The following is a 26,309-nucleotide window of genomic DNA, read 5'->3' on the forward strand; positions in this document are numbered from 1 at the left end:
TGGGGAAATTCACTAAGAAATGGGCAATGCTGAAGGTGTTGTTTATCTGCCCAAGATGTCGATTTAGCAACCGATTTACTAAATAAACCTGAAATTCAGGTAATGGCACAAGCACACTCAAAGAATGTTCTGAATGTGATTGTCAAGATGCATATCCCTATTTGCAGGCCAATTATGAATGTGGAGTTGTGAAGGATGCGGCAAACTACAAGCATACTTTACTGGAAGAGTATGAAATCACTTCATATGAACAGGTTCTTGAAAATGCCAATAGTGCATTAGTCATTTTATGTATGCTGGGTCTCCTTGAGTCTACTTTGAGGCGTGTTAAGACCCAAAAACAAAAGAAACCTGTATATACTCTTCAGAGTATGGTGGTGTTTATTTACTGGTCCACCAAAAATCCAATCAACCAGTAGTGACGATATAAACAAGTGCAACAAACCAACTGAAAAAGTATCACTAACAAAACAAAGAAAACCAATAAATATAATAATGCAAGTCTATACTCATACACTGTAAAAAATAATGCTGGGTTCCACACAGTCGATTTGTGTTGGGTGAACATGAAGGAATTAAATTAATTTATCTGCTTTAACAAATTTGAGTGGATTTAACATAAAACATAAAAAGTTGCCCCTAAAATATAAAGAATTGTGTTGCTTCAACTCATGTTAAATAATTAGTTTTGAACAAACTGTTAAAAATGTTTTGAGTGTATGTCCACAATATACAACAATGGGTTTTAGCTCATAGCACCACAGTAGAACCATTAGCTGAACGGATTGAAAAATAGTACTGCTGAACTCTAGGGCCTCTATTTTAATGATCTTGGCGCAAAGTCTAAAACGCATGGCGCAAAAGCATTAAGGACGTGTCCGAATACACTTTTCCTATTTTAAGGATGAATACATACGCTTTGCGCCATGGCGCATGGTCTAACAGGGTTGTGTAATGAGTTATGGGTATGTTTTGAGCATAATGTGTATTAAAACAATCAGAGTCTCATCTCCCATTGCCTTTAAGAGTCAGTTGCATCATGCCATGGTGCATTTGTTATTTACATGGCAACTTTGTAAGTGGAAAAACTGAATGCTTCACTAGCGAGAAAACAGTTAAACAATCTGAGAGCGAGGACAAAGACAGAGTCTGCTCCATTTGGCCTCTTTACTTTACTTTTACTCTTTCCTTTACTCCTTTACTTTCGTGGATAAGGTAAAAGTGTTGTTCGCTCTCCACTGAAGACATCCATTAGCCTACATATTTAATTTTGTTTGTTAAGTGCAACGATTTGTTTCAACTCTATTTCTAAACTCAGATTTAATCTGATTAGATATTACATTTTTTTTTCATATGTAAAGATATTTGTGCATTTCTGTACATCCTGTGTGTACTATTAAGCAATGTGTAAGCGTTTGGACTCGCATAGGCGCATAACTAACATGCTCTGCTAGACTGGTTTTTATCTGGTCAATGGCATGGTCTATTTCAGGTTATAAAAATAGCAATGCGCCAACAATGCGCCTTAACACACCTCCTTTCTAGTGGTGCAAATGGATTTGTTATTAAACAATGTGGTGCAAAACGTTAAAATTAGGGTTGCACTGGTGTGAAAATGGCAACAAGTCGTGCCAAACACGTCTTACGGCTTATTGTGCCGGATGTGTGATAGGGCCCTAGGTGACATAGCCTATTTAAAAAAATTTAAAAGCCTGGTTTTCATTTAAAAATTTCTTTATTTTTCTTGTTTGTGCTCTGAATTCATCTGTTTGTCAGTCTTACATTTTTTATTATTAGCAACACATGTCAACAATCCTATCAGTTCACAAAAAACAAAATCGGGCACCGCTCTTCTTCAGGGCCATTTCAAGTGGATGTACGTCACGATAGTGGGGAAAAAAAAGATAATCTTAACTTCGGTTTTAATGACGTTACACACTTTTTTAAATTATGGTAGTTTAGAGCAGCATGAGAATTCTAGTCATATCAGTGGCTTTAAATATTATTTTAATAACAATGAAAAATATTTCTTTGGCAACAAGCTGAAATAAGTTTGGGTAACACTTTACATAAGGTTCCATTAGTTAATGTGAGTAAATTTGTTTATCGAATTGAAAACAAACATCAAACAATGCATTTATTAATCTTTGCTAACGTTAGTTAATGAAAATAAACTTGTTCATTGTTAGTTCTTTTTAACTCAGTGCATTAATTGATGTTAACAAACACAAGTTTGGATTTTAATAAAGAATAAGTAAATGAAATCATTAGTAAACTATGATTAATAAACGCCGTACAAGCATTTTTCATGCTTATCGTTTTTCATGATTAACCAACATGAACTAATAGAACCTTATTGTAAAATGTGACCTAATTTTGTTTATACACTTCAGATTTTACATTTATATTTATTCTGGAGTAGTTTAACAAATTTAGTTTAGTTTGCTTTATTAACCCAAATTTCAACTAGCTTCCAATTTTGACAAGTTAGAGCAAATTCAGAAAGTTCGCTTATGCTTAGCCTTTTTATAACCCGCTTGCATTAAACTTAATTTCCTGAAATATCACTAGTTGCCAGCTCAGCACTGTTTGTCCTGGAGCAATATTCCCATTGACCAATCACGGCACTTGGATTTTAGTGGAAAAAACAGGAATCTCATCTTTTTCTAAGTCAAACTTAAACACTTTTTTTGTGTTTTAAGTGGGACAAAGTATATACATACTTCAAATTATATCAGATGCTTTTTGTTATTGTATTTTATAGTATAGTACAGTATTCTAAAGAGCAATTTTGATGGCATGCTAGCTCCAAGCCCAACATTGAATTACTGTCATTTACTCTCTTAAACATCATTTATTTGCATCTTAAATGTGTCATCTTTCATCTTAAATAAAAATAAATTAAATTTCAAAGGACATAAATTAATGAGCAGTCTCCAGAGTTTTAATTGTATGCAAAACACAACAATTAGGTAGATTTTATTTGATTTAAATAGTTTATGATTATTACATATTTAGTAAGATAAATTATTACAAAATAATTTTCAACAATTTCAAGCACTTTATCCAAAATCTAAGCACTTTTCAAATCTCCTGTACAGTGATGATCGCATGATTGTAAATGACTATTAATGAACATCAGATCTCACCTTTCCATCCTCAGAGCAGATGCCAACATGATCCCCGCTCTCATCCAAACTGATCTGATTAATTTTCACAGAGCTCTATGAGGAGAAAGAGGAGTTGTTAAGTTACAATCAGACAAAACATTCCATGCTAATCATACCAAGATAATTTCAGACTTACAATTTCAAACTTCTGCGTAACATTTCCTTGAATATCCAAAAGAAAAACCTTCCCAAAGTGCGTCCCAAGAGCCAGGAACTGAAAGCAACAGGAGACACAAACATGGCAGACACACAAGTCAAAAACCGCAGGACATCCTGCACTTATACAGAGCTAAAAGCTGTGGAGGAGGTATTAAAAATGAGTTTTACCAGGCATGGCTGCGAGGCCTTAGTGTTTGTGCGTGTATGAGAGAGTGTGTGTGTGTTTGTGTGTGTGGTTTCTGCTGGACCCTTCGAGGGCAAAAAGTGTGAAATTGCTGGAGGACAGGAAAGCCTATTTATCAGAGCGGCCCAGTGTGAAATAGCATTTTTTTACCCGACATATCAAAACGCTTCAACATAATATATGCGCCACAGGTCACACATCTCTGCCCTCTGCACCAACACTCTGCCTGTCAGACTAATGCAATTACATTTCAGAGTTTTACTTATGAAAACGTTCTGCATTATGAACTGTCAATCACCACCAACAAACTCAACACTAGTGTCATTAAAAATATTAATTAATCAGATGAATTAACATTTACCTTTCCAGTTAACAATCTGCAGAGTGTGGAAAAAAAATATATAAATTCTGATATAAGCATGCCTATTAATTATAAAACTTTTTACAATCATTTATTAAACTTGTCTTGGAGTTTTTAATTGCAATCTTTTTATAGTGTGCATTAAGTGTGCATTTAGAAACATTGAACAAATTTAACTTTAATAGTTAACAGCCTGCACAGTCTAAAAGAGAATTCTAAATATTATAAACATGCCTATAGACCATTTTGAGAGATGTAAACAATAACAATGTTCCGAATGCAGTCCTGTATTACATTTTTAATTTCCAAAGCTTCCAAGAATACAAAAAGTCCACATATTGATAGATGATGTTATGGCAGCCGTTATAACATTAAGATATGATTAAATCGCCTCCTGTTAGTTATGAAATCGTTTGGCAACAAGCAGGAAATCTTATTGGGCCAGTGACATCGCAACATTGAAATTGTCTATAAATTCATTATAAAGCTCACATAGATTTGACATTTATTTACATTATGAAATATCAGCCCACTTTACTTCTATAATGTGATACTGTATGTTTTCAAACCATTTAAACTTTAAAATTTAATTTAAAATTTAGTTTTTGTTACATAAATGTGTTGTTTATTCAGTTAAACAAAAGTTGTAGTAACTCCACTTTGTCACTATTTTGGGAATATTGTGGCTTGGTTTTCATCATTCATTCATTCATTCATTTTCTTTTCGGCTTAGACTCTTTATTAATCTGGGGTCGCCACAGCGGAATGAACTGCCAACTTATCCAGCTCGTTTTACGCAGCGGATGCCCTTCCAGCTGCAACCCATCTCTGGGAAACATCCATACACACTTATTCACACTCATACACTACGGACAATTTAGCCTACCCAATTCACCTGTACCACATGTCTTTGGACTGTGGGGGAAACCGGAGCACCCGGAGGAAACCCACGGGAACATGGGGATGTAAGGATGGCTATACAGGGAGCCAAGGATGACCCTTACAGGGAGAGCATGCAAACTACACACAGAAACGCCAACTGACCCAGCCGAGCCTCGAACCAGCGACCTTCTTGCTGTGAAGCGTCAGCACTACCTACTGCACCACTTTGTCGCCCGCTTTGTTTTTCAAAGATTTTTAATGTTTCAAAGGCTATTTGTGTGGATTGTATTAAACCATGTTTTTGATTAGATAGATAGATAGATAGATAGATAGATAGATAGATAGATAGATAGATAGATAGATAGATAGATAGATAGATAGATAGATAGATAGATAGATAGATAGATAGATAGATAGATAGATAGATAGATAGATAGATAGATAGATAGATAGATAGATAGATAGATAGATAGATAGATGGCAAAGATAAAATAAATCAGTTATTAGAAATGAGTTATGAAAACTATTATATTTAGAAATGTGTTGAGAAAATCTTCTCTCCGTTAATAATTCAGGGGGGTTAATAATAAATAAGTAAATAAATAAATAAATACATAAATAAATACATACATACATACATACATACATACATACATACATACATACATACATACATACATACATACATATATATATATATATATATATATATATATATATATATATATATATATATATACTAGGCTTGGGTGGTAATACGGTAATATGGTATACAGCGGGATCTAAAAATAGCAACGGTGTCAGTTTCAATACAGTTATACCGGCATAAAAAAATGCACTTAAACAGGAGACAAGTATTAAATAAAAAATATTATTTATTTAATGCCTAAAAATGCGTATGCGTGGTTGTTATCACGGGACAGTGTGGAGGAGTGAGAGAGAGGTGAGGTAAGATGGCGAGTCGCGCACCAAGTGACCTGGTATCGAAAAAGAACACCTCTGCAGTTTGGCAGTATTTTCGGTTTCGACCAAATGAGAAGGGATACGTGGTAAATACGAACTAGAGGTCTGCATTCCTGCTGCTGTACCGTGGGTGCCGTGGGACCTGACCAGATTTCTTGCGGTGCAAAATAAATTTCCAAATATAGCACGGGAGCGAGCACGCGCACATTCGTGTGGATGCTGTTTATGTGTGTGTGTGTGTATGTATGTGTGTGAATAAGAGAGAGCATGATGCTGTGTGTCGCTTGGTGCTCTCTATGTGTATGTGTGTGAATGAGAGAGAGCGTCCTGCGCAGATCTCTAATATGAACAAGACAAACAGGTGTCCGCGAACCTAAGGTCGCATATATGGTTTTCAGTTTCTGAATGGTTTAGGCACAAGCCAACAGTTTGGTGACACTGTCTGAGCCTTACATCATAATTATTTTTATTATGCACGGTAATACCGGATATCGAGGTAAAATTGGGAGGAGGTTTGACGTTCTCAAAATTTGGAGGTGAGGCTGAAAGTCCTTTCAAAGTAAATGTTAAGTTACACTATCCTATTCTTCCTAAATAAAGAAATATGGAATAACACATGAAGAGTTCAGAAGCAGAAACCGCTAAGTGCGATCTAAAATTTCAGTCGAAAAAAAATTTCTCAGCCTCTTCTGTTTATGTTGAGTTATTTCACTTTAAAGACCATGAAAAGAACTTATTTTGTGCCATAAAAGTGAAATTACTGAACCTACACATAGAAGCCTGATAAAAATTCTCATTTTAGAAGAAAATTTCAGATGGAATTTAGAGGTTTTTGCATCTGAACTCTTCACATGTAGATGTTTAATTGATTAATAAGTGCAGGAGAGTTTATTATTATATAAGAGTTTAACAATATTTTTAAAACAAGATGTATGTCCCTAACTCACTATCCTTCAGCTTAGACCCTGATTTATCAGAGGTTGTTGCAAAGGAATGAACAGCCAAACACAATGGAATATGTTTTAAGCGGCAAACACCCTTCCAGGTTTTTCCAGGTTTTATGTCTTACTTTAAAACACAATAGCACAACATTATGAATATAGCCCATATCAACAAAAGCTAAAAAATAAACATTTATTTTTTTAGAAACAAAACATATTCAGCTGGCTAAATCACCTAAATCACTTAATTAATGTTAATTCTATTAATAGAAAAAAAGCATTATTAATAAACATATGTATTATAATATTCTACATTATAATAAATTTTTATTTCTTAAATGACTTAATTGACTGATTAGGAGAAATTATTAATAATTAATTGCTGTTAATGTAATTAAAGGTGGCTGATTCGAGTGCTGGCTGGACCAGGAGGTCTTTCTGTGTAAAGTTTGCATGTTCTACCCATGTCTGCAGTTTCCCCTACAGTCCAAAGACTGAGTGTGAACGAGAGAGTGTATGGGTGTTTCCCAGCACTGAGGGTTTGTGCAAGGTTGCAGCAGTAAGCACATCTGCTGTGTAAAAAGAATTATGGCAGCTTATTCCACTGTGGCAAGCAGGGAATAAGTGGAAGGAAAGTGAGTGAGTAATTTGAGATTGACTTCAAGCATTTTATTTTTTTGATTATTACTTTTCACTTTCATTTGCCTTATTAAAGTTAAAGATTTCCAACTAAAAACACTGAATCTTAATTCATAATTACCAGTTTCATATATCAAATCACTACCTAAAGGCCCTTGGTGAATGAAAGCTCCAAATTTCATGTGCTCCCAATAGTTCCATAAGTTTTGTTTATTAGAGCAGCCTTAAGTCGATGTTGGGTTTATTATGTGCTTGGGATGACCATGTGCTGTGGATGCTTTCTGCATAGCATCACTATAAGGTAAAGCAAATAGAATGAAACCAGGCCACGTAAGGTGACGTTCAGCCATATTCCACCAGTAATCTAAAATTAATTTGACATCCCTTGCATATTTGGGTCTGCCAGCTGCACACTAAAGCTTCACAAAGGCACCAAGACACTCTATAAAAACACACACACACACACACACACAGAATGAGTCCATCTCTGAAACTGAGGTTACCCAGTGTCCAAACACGCACACACACCTGCTTACACGTGCACAGACCTTTCCCTGTGGCAGCACAGCGAGTCTCCCCATGCTTCACTGCAGTCTATAATGAAATGCTTATATTTACAGGCACAGTCGAGCATGTCCAGCAAAACCCCCCGCAATCTCCCCAAATAAAATCAGCCAAAAATAAATAAATAAAAGGGGTAGCCTCACCAGCCTCAGTGCCTCTTAAAGGGATTTATCAAAATGGAATTGCTGAAATGAAATTCGGATTCCTGCCACTTAAAATATGAGGCAACATTAGGCGGGAGGAGTCGCCGGCGTGTTCTAGGTGGCGGAAGAACACAAATAAAAGACTAAAGGGAAAGAACGACAGAGACAAACAAAGTGAAAGAGTGAATAAAGGAGGGACTCTCATTGGAAATTCAGCTTTTCAACGTCTCTTTTTCTTCTTGCAAGCTTTGCTATTTTTTTTGGAGAGATGGAAGAAAAGAAAGGGGAGGAGGGAGGTCCCTGGGGAAAAGCAGGAAAAGAGGGGGGAAAAGAATAAAAATCAATAGCGGTTAATAAAACATCAGGTGAGGAGACATAACTAGGTATGACTATTCCTCCACGGCGTCCGTGCATGAGTGAACTGGCTGCCATCACGATTAACCAGCCCACGTAGAATGTTCCACCAACAAAAATATCAAGCCTGGGAAAGAAAAAACTAAAAGAAGACAGGCTAAAAAGAGACAGAAATCAAAAAGCAGAGGTAATAAAGAGGAAATAAGCAAATGACTGGTGGCCCGTGAGCAGTGTGCGAATTATACATTGACCAAGAGAGGTGAAGTGATAATTGGATTTATCAAATATTAACATCAATATTTTGGTATTGATATTAATATAGATATTTTAGCCTCGCATGAGGGCACAAATTAATGTATAAATAACAGATAAATAACTCCTTTTATACGGGGCACCAGACAGCTTCGACTGTCAAAATAATTAACAATCAAATATTGTTAATTAAATATATACATGTAAAGGTGTTTATTATCTGTATAACTTGTAGAGTCTTTTATTGTATTATCAAAACAAGGAAGACACAATTGTAATAAATGTGTATTTATTACCAAAAGAGTAAACAAGAGTAACTAAAATTACTGAATATACAATAAATGAAGTGCATAGGTGAGTCATGAAGGTAATTAAGTTGAGGATTGTGATTAATAACCCTTATCTTTTCTAAAGACAAACTAGGTAAACCTGATCTACCCTATCTTAAATCTAAAATAACAAAAAACCGAGGCAGTTTTTGTTATTAATGAATATCAGTTATGAATATCGAATTAATTCAGGGCCACAGAGACCAGCGGTACAAACAGTCTGAACATACACTTCCATTCACACAAACACACACACAATACAAACACACATAAACACATAAACACACACACACACACACACACGCGCACACACGCACACGCGCACACGCACACACGCACACACGCACACACGCACACACACACACACACACACATATACACATATACACACAGCCATATACTTCATTGCATATTGGTGAATTGTGTTGATCATGCAAAGAAACAAGTACTGAAAACGTTTCACCACAAACATGTAATTAAATCTGTACGTTAGAAGTTATTTTGATATGTTATAGTTATATTATATGTTATACATTAATGTAGTTCTACAGGTAAATATATGGCAATGTAACTTTAAAAAACATATTCATCGAATTTCTGACTTATTTTTATATTTTATTTTTACCTGGATCACTGCTTTTTTATTATTTTTTTAATATATATTTTAGTAGATTTAGGACTATTGACTTACTAATACTTAGCTTTTTTTATTTACTATTTTTTATAATATTTTTTCTATTTCATTTCATTTCATTTTCTTTTCTTTTCTTTTTTCTTTTATTTTACTTTATATTTAATTTTTTTTTTTTTATTTAGTTTTATTTTTTATTTTAATTATCATTTCGAATTTAGTTTTTATGTATTTAATTTTATTTATTACAAACACAGTATGCCAAGGTCTCTCTTAGAGGATTGGAAAGTGGTATATTTACGTTTCTGTTCTTTCAACGTTCTGTATATTTAACGTCTTCATTGCCATTGATAAGCTTAACAAAGGGCCAGAGCTAAGTGTTAACTCTGCAGCATTTGTTTATATTGAATATTAATTTAATTAAGTTCCTGACTTTACCGCTGATCACTGCAGGGGGGTCAAATTTTTCGGTAATGTTAGTTTGCGTAATACATCCTTCAGTCATTTATGTATTCATTTAAATTACATCTAATTTATTAACAAAACATATTTAAGTTTTCAGTGTTTTGGGGGACATAGTGTATTCTGACCTACAGTATCCTTTGATTAGCTATTTCAAAGGTTACTGTAGGTCAGACTATACAAACTACGCATCTAAACGACTTTACTTTCAGGCTATATGTAGAAACAAACATCTATTTTATGGGAAAACAGTCTTGTGAACACTTACCGTGTCTATCGGTGGTCTAGATCTGCAGTTTCAAACTGTTGAATGAATTTTCTTTTTCGCATGACTAGTGCAATTATGCATTCACAATGGTATGAACCATAATGGCGGTGGTCAAATGTATATTTATATTATTTTAATTATTAACATTATTATTTAAAATACAGATCAGAGCAAACTATTTCTCAGTATTAAAGGACTGAACCCCCATTCACTGTTTTTATGTCCTTCAGGGGGGATAAAGCGTTAATTAGGGAGGTCAATCCCCCACCAAACCCCCCTGTAATTTGCGCCCTGCCTGTGAGCATTTGTGCAGAGAGGACAAGTCAAAAGAGCTATCTGTATTCGAGCAATCTTTTAACTTCTGTTATTATGGAACAAGTCTAACTGGGTGGGAGGTAGTGATTTGGGGTTGTTTTACGATATAGTCATATGCTGTATCCTTTCTATATTGAACAAAAGCTGAAATAATAAAAACAATTGTTCACAAAAAAAGTGCTATATTCTGTGTTCTAATAATAATAATATTTTACTATGTTAAACTTAAAAGAGGCGATTTAAAAATAAATGATTGTATTTATTACTGTGCCATTTGTAATACTTTCATTCAGGCTTTTGCAGTTGTGAGCACCTTGTCATGCACTGTCATGCAGCTGGCTGCATCCTTCTGTAAGATCTCTGTCACACCGTTGGTCAGTCTCTCGTACTTCAGTTTAGGCTCCTCCTCTGTGTCTTCTTCCTGAACACACACAAAAACACATCGATAATCATACATTGGTTTAGAATTTTAGGTTTAGAAGCAACAGAGTATTGAAGATTGATTCCTTCATTTATAATTACCATTTATGTTCAAACTATTATCCACTTAGTATTTTATTATTTCACTTACACATTCATATTTATAATTGTGTATTTATATAATCTTGACAAATAAGAAAACATGCTATAATAAAGCATGAATGAGACCACTTTGACATACAGGAGATACAGTTGAAGTCAAAATTATTAACCCTCCTGTGAATTTATATATTTTAAATATTTCCTAAATGATGCTTAACAGAACAAGGAATTTTTCACAGTATTTCCTATAATATTTTTTCTTCTGGAGAAAGTCCAGATTTTTTCAAATCATTTTAAGGTCAATATTATTAGCCCCTTAAGCAATATTTTTTTAATCGTCTACAAAACAAACCATTATCATACAATGATTTGCCTAATTCCCCTAACTTGCCTAATTAACCTAGTTAGGTCTTGAATACTAGTATCTTTAAAAATATCTAGTTAAATTAAAGACTATAGAATACACAAGACGTGTCACACGCATAGTTTTGAATGGCGAAAAGCATAATTATCAATATGGCGAATGAAGCCCCGCCTACTAGTAGAGGAGCCAATCATCGAGAAGCTCGGACCAGCTCGGACAAGACATGTGCTTTTACGACAGTTTATAGTTAACAAACTCACTGGAATCTCAGCGAATACTTGCTTCACGGACATGCTAAAAATATACAAATAAAGCTTCGTGAGGTACAGTCCATCCTATCCAACGCACATCACATGACAGCAACTATTTAAACACCCACAAGCGTTTAAACAAAGAGTCGCTTTCATTTCAGGAGGAGAATCAATATCAAGACAAAGTTGTGAATTACTTCAGAACACCAGCGCGATAATTCATTCATTCACTTTCTTTTCGGCTTAGTCCCTTTATTAATCTTGGGGGTCGCCACAGCGGAATGAGCCGTCAACTTATCCAGCATATGTTTTATGCAGCGGAAGCCCTTCCAGCTGCAACCCATCACTGGGAAACATCCACAAACACCCATTCCCTACGGACAATTTAGCCTACCCAATTCACCTATACCACATGTCTTTGGACTTGTGGGGGAAACCGGAGCACCCAGAGGAAACCCACGCCTACACAGGGAGAACAAGCAAACTCCACACAGAAACACCAACTGACCGAGCCGAGGCTCAAACCAGCGACCTTCTTGCTGTGAGGCAAATGTCCTACCCACTGTGCCACCATGCAGCCCCCAGCGCAATCCGATGATTATTATTCAGAGGATGATAATGTGTAGAACAACCATAAATGAGGTTGGTGACGTGATCTTGTTCCCTTTGAGTGCACATGAGCATTAGCTCAGGCAACCTGAAAAGAAAAAATTTGTTTGATTCGAACTTTTAGAAACGAAACTTATGAGTTAGTTGTTGCTTAATGTTATTGGTGATTTCAAATATGTATGTAATATCGTTAGATCGTAAGATTGGCAAACAGTTTTGAAGAATTTGATTTTTCCCCATTCAGACAGAATGCCCAAGCATACATGCCATACTTAGATGTTTCAAAGACGGCCCTTAAGTGATATGACTTGCCTTAAAGGGATTTTGGTTAAATATGATGTAATGTCATCATGGCAAAGTTAAAAGAAATCAGTTATTAGGAATTAGTTATTAAAACTATTATGTTTAGAAATGTGTGGGGGAAAAAATCTTCTGTTAAACAGAAATTGGGGAAAAAAATATACAGAGGACTAATAATTCAGCATGGTTAATAATTCTGACTTCAATTGTATTTACTTTTTTACTTGAGTTTTTGACTTAATATTGAAATGTTTTGATTGTTTTGTTTGATTTTACACGTGGCAACCTAAGTTAATGTTCACATGATATGCAGGCAAAACAAATGGAGAGAGATAAATGTCAAAAAAAAGGTATATGTTTTGGTGAGCTTAGTTTTTAATTAATATTATATTAAAACCTTTTCTTTTACACTTTGTTTTTTTACATCAACCTACTATAGTATAGCAACACATTAAGCATTACATTTTAGGCCAGACCAACAATATATACCATGTTAACTATTAATGGATTAATTAATGTATGATGTTTACACTCATTGTATTGAAACAACATTTTAATCTGGGACAGCATGGTATTTTTAATAATATAATACATTTCTGTTCATGTAAAATGGACACAGGACCTGTAAATTTCTTTTATTCATTCATTCATTCATTTTCCTTCGGCTTAGTCTCTGTTTCAGAGGTCACCACAGCGGAAACTGCCAACTGCTTAGTCCTTTTATAAATCAGGGGTTGTCACAACAGAATGAACCGCCAACTCTTCCAGCATATGTTTTCCACAGTGGATGCCCTTCCCATCACTGGAAAACACCCATACACTTTCATTCACACACATACACTACAGACAATTAAGCTTATTCAATTCACCTATAGTGCATGTCTTTGGACTGTGGTGGAAACAGGAGCACCCGCAGGAAACCCACGCAAACAGGGGAAGAACATGCAAACTCCACACAGAAATGGCAACTGATCCAGCCAAGGCTTGAACCAGTCACCTTCTTGCTGTGAGTTGACCACACTACCCACTGCGCCACATTGCTGCCCAGACGTTTTTATGGTTGTGTATAAATTTTTGTATACTTTTATTCAGCAGGGATGTATTCAACTGACCAAAAGTGACAGCAAAAATATTTATATTTTTCCAAAACCAATTTTATTTAAAATGTATAAATAATTGTGTTCTATTAAACTTTTTAGAATTTATTAATAATCATGGAAAGAGAAATTTGCACAAATCATGCCATCAGAATGATTTCTGAAAGTTCATGTAACACCAAAGTCAATGCAATTATGAACTTTAAATATTCTGTTATGCAATCACAACAATTAACTCTATTTTCTGAATAATTCTGAAACATAATAACATTCCACAATTAATAGCAAACAAATAAGTCCCGGTAAGCATTACATTTTTGCAAGGTAGGAATCTATTACTATATATAGAGTGCTCAGCATATACAAGTACACCCCTCACAAATCTATCTTTTAAATTAATATTTTTAATAGGAAGCTATACAATATTACATTTGTGTATATGCATTAGATTAGTCTGGAGCTTATCTAACAAAATAACTTATGATAATGGTCCAAAAACTAGTACACACAAATGTATATGCTATAGAAAAATATTAAATTCACATTTTAAAAAGAGGAAAAATCAAGAGTTGCAGTTTGAAATTTTTATTTTTTTTTGCTTGAATTTACTATCTCTCAATTTCTAAATATGTTTGGTGACTAAAGTATTATTTTAATAAATATATGTGTTTAATAATTCTGTTTTGTTTAATTACACCAAAATACACTGCCTATATTTACTGAGAAATGGATAAAAATATAAATTTTTAAAATGGGGTGTACTCAATTATGCTGAGCACTGTATAAACATATACATTATAGCAACATTATAGTTATTCCAAAGTAAATAGTTACCAAAAAAGAACTATGAACAAACCACAGCCAGTTGATGTGTTCACTATGTTGTTTTATTTTATCAAACATTTTCTCTCCTCATCACCAATACCCCCATTGTCCATTTCCTGTTGTGTCCAGATGTGAAATTTCTAATGCCTGCGCATTTGTCATGCTCTACAAAGCCATTACAGACAGGGACGAAGAGTCTGAGTGAGGGAAGGAAAAAAAAACACTGACAAACTTTCTACAGTGGGGAGGGGTGGATAATATTTCTCCTGTTTCATATCCCATAATTTCTTTCTCTTGTTAGTGTTTGCCATCGCCACGCCGATGTGGTGGATGAGTGTTGTGCCTCATTCCCTGCCGCTCCTAATTGGTGCCCTGGGGAGCAGAGGATGAAGGGAAGTCTGTCTTTAATTGCCCCTTTTCTGGAGTGGTGTGACCATCCACACTCTTCTCTTTTGCTCATCCCTCATTCTGTCTCTGTCTTTCTAGTTACAAACTTTGGTGGAATGCTATACAGAAGCATCAGGGCTCTAATGTCAAAGCCCAACCCAGTATCTTCCTCATTTCCACTGCGTGACATCACGTTTAGAGGCTGTGGCTTGTTATTGTCATCATGAATTCTGTCAAGCTATAAAAATGCCATAAAGTACGAGTTCTTAAGACGTGGTTCATCTTAGAGCACATTTCCACATATAGTCATCTCACTTTCTTTTTGCCAGAATATATTTGTAGCGAGAATCAGGTTTAAAGGGTTAGTTCACACAAAAATTAAAAGTCTGGTATTAATTACTCTCCATCATGTTGTTGCAAACCCCCAAGACCTCCATTCATCCTCAGAACACAAATCAAGTTAATTCAGGCCCTGTTTACACTAATAAGTTTTAGTTTTAAAATGGTGTCTTAGAATGAAAACAATCCAATTCAACACTGTTGTTTCATCTAGCCTTTCTGAAAAGATCTCTGTCCACACTACACCACTGAACACACACATCACATGACCACATCTGAGCTCCAGGCAGTAAGCTGGTGCTTTTAGCCCACCTCCCCAGGTGAGAGCAGCGCATGACAGACAGTTCATCAAGGATACACAGCTGGATTTCATCTCACTATAATTGTTAAATGTGATAATTAATTCAACTTGTCTCTATCTAATGACTCTTTGGTCTTTTGTATGTATAACTTGTTCTCAGGTAACGTATTTTGGCTAAGCGCAAAGACAAGTAATATACAGGTATTATTTTATATAACCACGTACACCGATTCTGCACATTTGACTGATTGCTTGCCTTTATTTCCTATACTGTATAAACTTATTGTAGGTTATAATTTTATAATGGCCATTTTTGATTATTAAAACTGATAATCAGCAAAAGAGACAGGGTTTGTTTCATATTTTTCAATGCAATTGAAAGGAGGCAGTTACAGTGCATCCAGAAAGTATTCACTCTTTTTCCACATTTTTTATGTTACAGCCTTATTCCAAAATGGATTAAATTCATTTATTTCTACACAAAATACCCCAATTTTTTAATTGTTGCAAATGTATTAAAAAAAACCTGAAAAATCACATGTACATAAGTATTCACAGCCTTTGCCGTGAAGCTCTAAATTGAGGTCGGGTACAATCTGTTTCCACTGATCCTTCTTGAGATGTTTCAGAAGCTTAACTGGAGTTCACCTGTGGTAAATTTAGTTGATTGGACACGTTTTAAAAAGGCATACACATGTCTATATAAGGTTCCAGGGTTGACAGTGCATGTCAAAGCACAAACCAAGCATGAAGACAAAGGAATTGTCTGTAGAACTCCGAGACAGGATTGTCTCGAAGAACATGGCTGAGGGAGGTTACAGAAAAATTTCTGCTGCACTGAAAGTTTCAAAGAGGACAGTGGGCTCCATCATCTGCAAGTGAACCACCAGAACTCTTCCAAGAGCTGGCCGGCCATCTAAGCTGAGTGATCAGGGGAGAAGGGCCTTAGTCGGGGAGGTGATTAATAACCCAATGGTCACTCTGTTTGAGCTCCAGCGTTCTTCTGTGGAGAGAGAAGAACCTTACAGAAGGACAACCATCTGTGCAGCAATCCACCAATCAGGCCTCCCCGCCTGGAATTTGCCAAAAAGCATCTGAAGGACTCTCAGACCATAAGAAACAAAATTCTCTGGTCTGAAGAGACTAAAAGGGAACACTTTGGAGTGAATGTCAGGCACTACGTTTGGAGAAAACCAGGCACCGCTCATCACCAGGCTACAGTGAAGCATGATGGTGGCAGCATCAGAGGGAAAGATGAATGCAGCAATGTACAGAGACATCCTGAATTAAAACCTGCTTCAAAGTGCTCTTGACCTCAGACTTGGGTGACGATTCATCTTCCAGCAGGACAATGACCCAAAGAACACCACCAAAATATCAATGGAGTGGCTCCACAACAACTCTGTGAATGTCCTTAAGTGGCCCAGCCAGAGATCAGAGAGATCTGAAAATGGCTGTACACCATTGCTTCCAATCTGATAGAGCTTGAGAGGTACAGCAAAGAGGAATGGGCAAAAATTCCCAAAGACAGGTGTGCCAAGCTGTCAAAACATTCCATGTGACTTTTGTGTGGGAAAAAACTGTAAAAACAAATTTAACCACCAATGTCTTCTGTATCAGATCAGGATACACGTTTACTGAAAATATACACTTAAAAAAACTTTACATTTACAGTAAAAACATAGCAGCTGTGGTTGCCAGAATTTAACTATACATAAAATGCTGTAAAATACGATAGGAGCGTAAATGAAATGTCTATATTTTGCGGTAAATTATAATTTTTTTGAATTTTTTATAATTCTTAATTAATATTCATACATCAGTGTTTTGAAGTACTAAAATCTATGCAACATAACTTTGTTACAGAGACAAAAACACAACCATAAGCATGTTTGGTTGACAAAGTCATATACTGCACCAAAGCTCATCAAAAATAACTTTTCCTGCAAGCAGAGAAACACTCTAATATACAGAAGGAGCTCAGTGTTTTTCACGCAACTACTGAGCATGGTAACGCACATAAAATTAAATCATGCAGTAAACATTATTTATCAAAATTAGATGCAAGACAAAATTTTAATGTGCATAACCAAGGTAATGTCAACAAAAATTAGCATAAAAATCGAAGTGTCATGTAGGAAATTCTGGAAAGGCAAATTTAAGGTTATTTAGCGTATATAAGGAAAACATACTGTTATCCAGGTTAGAGATTTTTACTGCATTTTACAGACTAACCATTGAAATCACAGACATTTTTAACAGCGTAGACAGAAAAGCTTGTGTGTTGTGCAGCTTGCTGTAATGGCAGTACATTGAACTGTCCATAGTAAACATGCATGCAGATGACCTGACATGGGAGAGAATATATAGGATTTTATACGATTATAGTTAGAGTCACATGGAATGTTTTGACAATTTTTTTGTTGCGCGTTAATATGGAGACATGGTAATATGTGGCTGTCAATCAATTCGGTGAGGGGGGAACCGCACTCCTATGTCAGGGGCTTCAAAATGGGAGGGATTTGGATCCTATTTTAACGTCAGTAAATAAAAAAAGATACTTATTGTGTTTTATTAATCCAATATGCCTGTGGATACACAATACACACAGTTTTGTCCAAACACCTTACAAAAGATGATTTTCATAATAGGTGCCTTTTAAATTAAGAAGCATTTTGTAGACAAGCAAAAAATATTGTCTTGTTTTCAATTGAGTTTGTTTTGTAAGTGAGTTTTTCCTTCAAACAAGCAAAATTATCTGCCAATGGAGTAAGCAAAACAATCTTATTTCAAAGCACAAGCAAGATTATTTTGCTCAGCCCATTTTCTGATTATTTTTGCTTTGTTTTAAGGAAAAGTTATTTAATTTAAGCATATGATTTCTGAAAACAAGACAATATATTTTGCTTGTGTAGAAAATGCATCTCGATTAAAGGATTTTTAGATATTTGGACTAGAAACAAGATAAAAACGATTTATTTTTGCAGAGTACAGAGTGAAATGTATGTTATGAATCTATATCATAAATAACTACTAAAAAATAAATTAATTGGAGTATAATTTTAGTTATTTCAAAATAAAACCTAGATAAGATGTTTAATATTCTTTTTTTTTTTTTTTACTTTGAAATTAATTCAGAATTTACTTGATTAAAATCTTTTCAGAGGTGTCCAGAGAATTTCTCACAGGAGCAAAAGAATTACAGTACATTTAATAGATAGTGTTTTTTTACATGATGAACGTTTTCCCACTGACAGTAAAAATTTGCCACAGTCTTCAACACATCAGGAAGTGTTAGGAAAAGATATAATCCAGCGGATAGAGACAGAGCTCTACAATTATGAACAAAACAAATCTGTGGCTTACAGTGATTCCAAAGGAAAATACAATCATGCTCTGCGAGGTGTCCGGGTGCATGCAGAAGACAGTTTGTGGACAGGAGATAGAGGAGATTGCTCCACGGGCTGAGATTTCATTTACGACGAGGGCAAGGCTGCTGTTTCCTTCTTTCTGTTTTCATTTTGAATTGAGGACTAGAATGTCTACTTGACATTTCATTCACTGTATCACTTAAAGGCAAACTCCATACCATTTTCAAAAGTCTTTTCTAGAAGCCACACTCAAGAAAATGGACACAATGTAATAAAATCTTTTACAGTGGCTCTCATTCTACACAGAATATGTTACAGGTGAGTTATAGAGTTCTGCTGATATAGAAGTTTACATAACCTTACAAAGCTTCAGACTAACATTTGAAAGCAACTGATGCCGGCAAGTTCTACAATCATGAAAAATCGTTCTCATTTTCATTACTTATTTAAAATTCAACCTTAATAAACTAACTGATTAGCACGAACAGATCTGGTTTATAAACTAAAATACTGTAATTAGTTTCCATTTTTCTATCTGTCTGCATCAATATACCAATAACAATACAGTTCTATTTTAAAGTTTTTAAGCTTTTTGGGTCAAGTTGATAAATGTATTGTGTGGATTTAACTGCTGGTCAAATATTTGGCATTCAAACAAGTACTATTTTGCTTTTGTTGAAGTTTGTGAATCCCCTTGTTTTTCTAAACCAGTTAAACCAAATGTTAGGAAAAATCCTTTCAGGCATAGTTCACCTCAAAAATGAAAATTCTGTCACTTGTTCCAAACTTTTATGAGTTTCTTTCTTCTGTCAAACACAAAAGATGATGTCTAAAATCAAACAAAAAGTGCTCAGGGGTAGCTTAAATAATGTGTTGGTGCTCTTTGGATAAGGGATTGATCAGAATAAACAGCAAAAATTAGTCCAAGACACTCGAAAAATGAGGAAATTTTTTTTAAAAAGTCTTTATTCCCATGGCTAATCCCTAAAAAACCTATGTGTTTCGGCAAAGAGCTCCCTTCATCCGGTGAACACTGTTGCCGAAACGTATAGTTTTGAAGAAAGCTGAAAACCTGTAACCATTGGCCTCCATAGTATTTGTTTATCCTACTATATTAGTCAGTGGTTACAGGTTTTCATCAGTCTTCAAAATAGGGATGCACCGATCCAAATACTTGCATCGGATATCGGTTTGATACCGCATTTTTTGTTGGATTGGGTATCGGCCAGCTGGTACCGATTCAAATTCGATCTTTTGCATGCGCTTTATTCTGTGTAATTTATAAGCCAACAAAAGCCATGAAGGTAGCCTATTATAAGGCACTAGAAAGTTGTCATGTAGGCCTACTATGTCCCAAATGTTCTAAAGCCATTCTATAGTTTAATGTGAAGCACAGATGAATATTCAAGTGGTTAAATTCATGTTCAGTTCAGCGCTTCCCGGCGCCGCGCTTGTAAACTATTCTTCATTCATTCACAATTCAAACTGCGTGCCGCATTGACGACAACACGAAAACATTTCTTCAAGACTATTTGTTCTTGTTAATATAAATAATCAGTGGAGAAATGCATTTAGTTTTGCATTATATGGGTTCCTTTTGACCTGCAGCAAGGTGTTCATTGCTGTTTCTAAATCACGTTGCACTGTGTCTGTTAGATCAGCAAAATGCATTCGCTGATTCATAACACAGGAGTAGAGAGGGTTATTACCTGCTCTTCATACACAAAGTAGGCCTACCTGAAACTTTAAATTAGAAAAGGCACAATAATACATTGGACAGATCCTCCACGCACTCATTTCTTCCCTTTGTGCTGCTAAATTTTACCGGCTGCGCAGATGTGTTGTGCGCCGATCTGTACAATTATTCTCACGATGAGTTTCTGTTCTCTCATCCTTACGACTGAGTTTATTCTTCCGAGGGGAATACTTTCAGTGCTGCGAATAGTTTGTAAAGCCTGGCTCATTGTGGTCAAAGTAGTTGATTAAATTAATAAAAGTGAAACTGACGGGCACAATATGGATTGTCATTAGCATAAAAAGGGAATGTTTATTAAGTCAAACTGGCCTCAGACAGTTTAGTTTAATCTGCATCAAGCCTGCAGGAAAATATCAGGTTTTGCTAAAAGGCTGGTTATTTTACCAATGATTAGGGTCAATAGTAGTAGCATATTACAGATTTCAAGAAAAATCTTAATATTAAAAGGGAAACATAAGCTGGACCACAACATATGAATGTCATAACGAATGCTCAAATAATGTAGTCTAGTTTACAGCAAGTATCATGTTTTTAGTTAGATTATGTCGTCTGCCATTCAGTAGGCCTATTGGATTTTTACTAAAGAAGATTTATTATTTGAGTTTATCACTAGAACTATAGAAACTGTATTAGGCTTTACAAAAAAAGGCTCAGTATCAGGATCGGATCTGTATTGATCAATACTCAGAATTTTGGTATCGAGATCGATTCGGTTATAAAAAAAATGGTAACGCTGCATCCCTACTTCAAAATCTCTTCTTTTGTGTCCGACTGAAGAAAGAAACTCATAAAACTTTATAACCACTTGAGGGTGAGTAAATAGCGAGCTATTTTTTATTTTTGGGTGAACTATCCGTTTAATGTAATTTTATTATCCTTTTTTTTGTTCACATTTTTATATTCTGCAAATAAACTTATGAGCAGAAGAACATCTATAGCAGGGTGCCCAAACTCGGTCCAGGAAGGCCGGTGACCCGCAAAGTTTAGTTCCAACCCCAATCAGACACACCTGGACTAGCTACAGTAATCAAGCTCTTACTAGGCCTTTTAGAAACATCCATGCAGGTGTGTTGAGGCAAGTTGGAGTCAAAATATGCAGGACACCAGCTCTCTAGGACCGAGTTTGGACACCCCTGATCTACAGTAAGCAGTTATTCAAGATACTGCTGTGGGTTCAATGCAACTACCTGTAAATACAATACAACCTAAATACAAAGTCATGTGTGCTCGTTCACTAAACTAGTACTAAGTAGCTCAAATGCATGCACTTGGCAACAATGTGTATTAAGAATGTTAAGCTGACACCTATATTTCAATCCATAATAATAAACTAAATCTTTGGGAATATTAGTAATATTGTAGAACAACACAGCTTGCACAACCAGAGTCTCAGTGAGGTGCAATTACAAAAAAAAAAAAAACTAAGAATATAAAATTTTACAAAAAAACAAAACAAAAAAAAAAACTGAATTTATTTTCTTTACTCAAAAAACAAACAAAAAAAATCCAAAATGGCTTCATTTTCATTAAAAGACCATCATCAGCCAAACATAGTGAGTATTAATGATGATGATTGTAATAATGCATTTTAACACTGTCATTTTAATCAATGATTGATAATTTAATTGCTTATTTTCCAGGTAATTGGCTGTACTATAAAATGTTTAAGCATTCAGACACTTATTGTGAGTCACATTTATAAAAGGACAGTATTATAAAAAATTATTAAAAATCAAATTGACACCTGCAAGATTCTCACAGTTAACTTCACGTTTCTACATATTTCAGTAATGTTTGTCTAAGAAAAGCACCCAAACAAATGCCACTTTTCTTTAATATTTTGTTATATAATGCTGTTCAGAACTATAACTGATGTGAAATTTGTGTACTTTTTAATTAATGCAATCAGATCAGCACAATACAGTCACTGATTTTACCTCAGACTCGTCTGTGGATTCTTCACTTAGTTTTCTTCCCTGAAAAAAATTAGAAGAAATAGATCTCTTAATGTTTGAATTAGATGACAACAAAAACAAAAATAATGCTTACATGTTACTACAAATGTCTTATTTTTCATATTAGTTAAAGCACTTACTTGTTTAGTAAATAAATGTATTTTATAGCATTTATTATTACTATTATTAGTTCACAGAAAAGATCATATTCATGCTAGTTCTCAATTCATATGTTATGTTCATATTTGATCTTAAAATGTATTATTATACATTAAAATTTGCATTAACTGAAATTAAATTCATGGCACAAAATTATTGTTTGTTGTTAGTTCATGTTAGCTAAAGTTAACTAGTAAATGAAACCTTATAGTAAAGTGTTACCAAAACATTAACAATTTCCTACATTTTCCCCAGAAATAAATGCGTTGGGTGGTTCTAACCCAATATTTAAGACATACAAATACATAAAAACCATTAATTTAACAACATTCTTTAGTAAACCCGGTGTCAAGCGTGCTGAAAAAGTTGGTTTAAGGAGGTCTCCTAAACTGCTCTGCTAGCAAGTGTCCAAAAGCCAGCAAATATGGGAGCAATTAAAAACAGAATTGTATTTTTTCAGGGGTAATAACAGACAATAATAGCAGTGATATCAATAACAAGTCAAACTGCCATGCCAGTTTGACTATTTCAACAATAACACGTCTTTTAAACAATTCTAATAAAATATAGATGTACTATATATGTACAAGCGGAATCTTGAATAGCGTTACGAATCAAGCTTATAGTAAAGCGACATGCAAAATCAAGGGCTTTTGTTATTTTGACAGCTGATGTTTTGTTCCAGCAGACTTCCCTACCTGCTCCTCCACTTCCGCCATGGTACAAGCTCCAGACGTGATGTTTTAAGGCAGATTTCGTTTTAGTCTGACAATTTACAGTTTACCGACAACTTTAATAATCTTTATTTACACCCAAATCGGTTATTTAGCACAATAAACCATCCAGGCTAGTCATGCGCTGTTCATTATTACGGCCACTGGGTCACATGACAAAAACAGGAAAAGCTACTAGAGCATGATGGGATTTGTAGTTTTATTTTATTTTCTTACACATACGATCATTTGTTGTGTGTAATTGGTTACAAAGCAACTAGTTATTGTAATTAAATTACTTTTCACCTTGAATAGTGAAGAGATTACATTTCATTTTTTAGGTATTTTTATTAGTCTTCAACATGGGCGTCGCTAGGCCACTTTTAGTTTTTTTAGCCCCCCTATTTTTCTATTTAGTCCCCCTGAAACCTTTGCTAATTTGCTCACTTTTGCTCAGCTCATTGACTGTACACTATTGCCTCAGTCCCCTTTAGATTTTATATGAAAACGGCGGCAGACTCCATTTTAACTTGGGTTTCATTTAATTAGCAGGGGCTAATTAACGCTTAACGCTTGATCCCCCTGAAGGAACATCAAAACAAGATGTATTGGGGAGGTCTGCCCTTTAACAGTTAAGAAATAGCTTGCTCTGATCTGTATCTTAAATAATATTATACTTAAAATAATAGATAACTTAAATATACATTTGACCACCACTGAAATGGTCCACATTGTAAATACGTTTGCACCAAAGATATTAATTCAGCAGTTTAAAACCGGCAATTCTACAGCCAACATACAGCGTAAGTATTCACAAAACATGTTTCTTGTAAAATAGGCATTTGTACTGTAGATTTACATTAGCACAACAGTTAATGCATTTCTCAAAACAATTAGTACAAACTGCAAAACCTAGTTGATAACCTGCAAAAGCGTGTCACTTGCTCAAAATGCAAGTATTTATGTCAATGAAAGAGTCAGTGCCATCAAGATGAAAAGTCCTGACACCATTGTTTATAAACAAGATAGTCAAATGGATTTGTCATGTTTTCATTATGACAGTTATTCTGCAATAGAGTTTTCCAGTGCAAAAAAACTTCCTGAAAATGCTCAAGACAGCCCTATATACTATTTGCACAACCATTTGAAAACTACAGTAAAGTTAGACATTACTATAATTAGTGAGGTATCTGAGTACAAGACACATTATGTTTCACATTTTTACTGCATATGCTCTTTACAATTCAAATTTTTTCACAGCATTGTGCAAAAGAATAAATACACCCTTATTTACAACAAACATAAACTTCCTTTGGGTAGAGCTGTGCACAACTGTAAACAATATTGCAGTACATATTGCAACTCAACCTACTACATACATGGGTCTGTAAATCATTCATGAAACTGTTCAATTTAGAAGAAAAAAAAAGATATATATTTTTTAAATAAAAATAGCTTGACAGATTTTGACAACTAGTTCAAAGTTTTTTTTAATGTAATGACTCAAGTATTGAAATGAGGACTATTAGTTTTATATGGAATGACTATTCAGCAATCACAACAAGTTTAGTTAATTTTGACTGACATGACATAAGCAAATGATAATGTTATAAAACAGCAGAGAGTTGTATGAAAGCAATTGATGCAAACGTATTTGCAATTTGATGGAAGGAATGAGAAACTGCTACTATGTGCACAAACGACTAAATGTTTTGAGAAATGCATGAACTGTTGTGCAAATGTAAATAGTGTTGTGAGAAAGGCACTAAAACAACTGAGAAAAACTGTAATATCATTGATCCCCTCAATATCCCTAAAAACACTGAAAACGTAACAACTTTGATTAATAAACAAGTTTGATTAATTAATTTGATTAATTATATGTAATTGAATTAAATATATACATTTGGTTCAATGACGTATATTACCAAACGTAATCGAAAAACTTGACCCCTCCAATTGTTAAATGTATAATTCGCACCGGGACCTACCATACCTCTCTCTCTCTCTCTCTCTCTTTATATATATATATATATATATATATATATATATATATATATATATATATATATATATATATATATATATATATATATATATTAATTAATTAATTAATTAATTAATTAATTAAATAACTAATTAATTTTTTAATTCCATAAGGAGCTGAGCCCCTGAAAATTACACTAGCAAAATAAATTTGTTGCTATAAATATAGAGAAGTAACTACATATATTTGTAATACTAAAATATATATTTTATATATTTAAATGGGTCATTCATTAAAACATTTTTTTTCAATAAATATACTTTTTAAAGTTTAAGTGCTAATTGAAAATGAAAACAAAAAGGAGAAAGGCACAGATTTAAATTATGCATTGAGTTATGTGGATTTTTAGTATTTTGTGTATGTGTGTGCATGCACATGTTTTAATACATTTTTATTTTAGTAGAAAACATATTTTCGTCGACCTTCACATTCTATTAAATCAAATCATAATTCAAGATCTGCATGTGAGCATCGGATTTGAATGTCACATTCAAACGTCCTGTCTTTTTAAATCAGCTGACTTTAAAGAATCTCTGTCATCTACCTTTTGCTTATTCTAATATATCAGTCAAGAAGGAGACATGTGATGGGATATAATTTGACATTGTTACATTTGTAACAGATAGACCGCCATAGGACAGGATCATTTGAGACAGGCTGTCAATGTGTCTCATATGTTTATGCTGATAGTGGCTG

The 26,309-nt window shown here is 34.5% G+C and overlaps 1 protein-coding gene across 1 annotated transcript in view; it reads right to left on the minus strand.

The window, feature by feature from the left end:
* vps41 (VPS41 subunit of HOPS complex) overlaps positions 1-23,744 on the minus strand; it is a 57,565-nt gene extending 33,821 nt beyond the window's left edge. The window contains exons 1-5 of the mRNA XM_056450799.1: positions 23,552-23,744; positions 22,677-22,715; positions 10,931-11,038; positions 3,307-3,384; positions 3,150-3,224 (exon numbers count right to left, since the gene is read on the minus strand). Coding sequence (XP_056306774.1) covers positions 3,150-3,224; positions 3,307-3,384; positions 10,931-11,038; positions 22,677-22,715; positions 23,552-23,572 — 321 coding nt within the window. The 5' untranslated portion in view covers positions 23,573-23,744. The remainder of the gene's footprint in view (positions 1-3,149; positions 3,225-3,306; positions 3,385-10,930; positions 11,039-22,676; positions 22,716-23,551) is intronic.
* Positions 23,745-26,309: the final 2,565 nt, after the last annotated feature.

Source organism: Danio aesculapii, chromosome 24, assembly GCF_903798145.1.
Source record: "Danio aesculapii chromosome 24, fDanAes4.1, whole genome shotgun sequence".
NCBI classification, from domain to species: domain Eukaryota; kingdom Metazoa; phylum Chordata; class Actinopteri; order Cypriniformes; family Danionidae; genus Danio; species Danio aesculapii.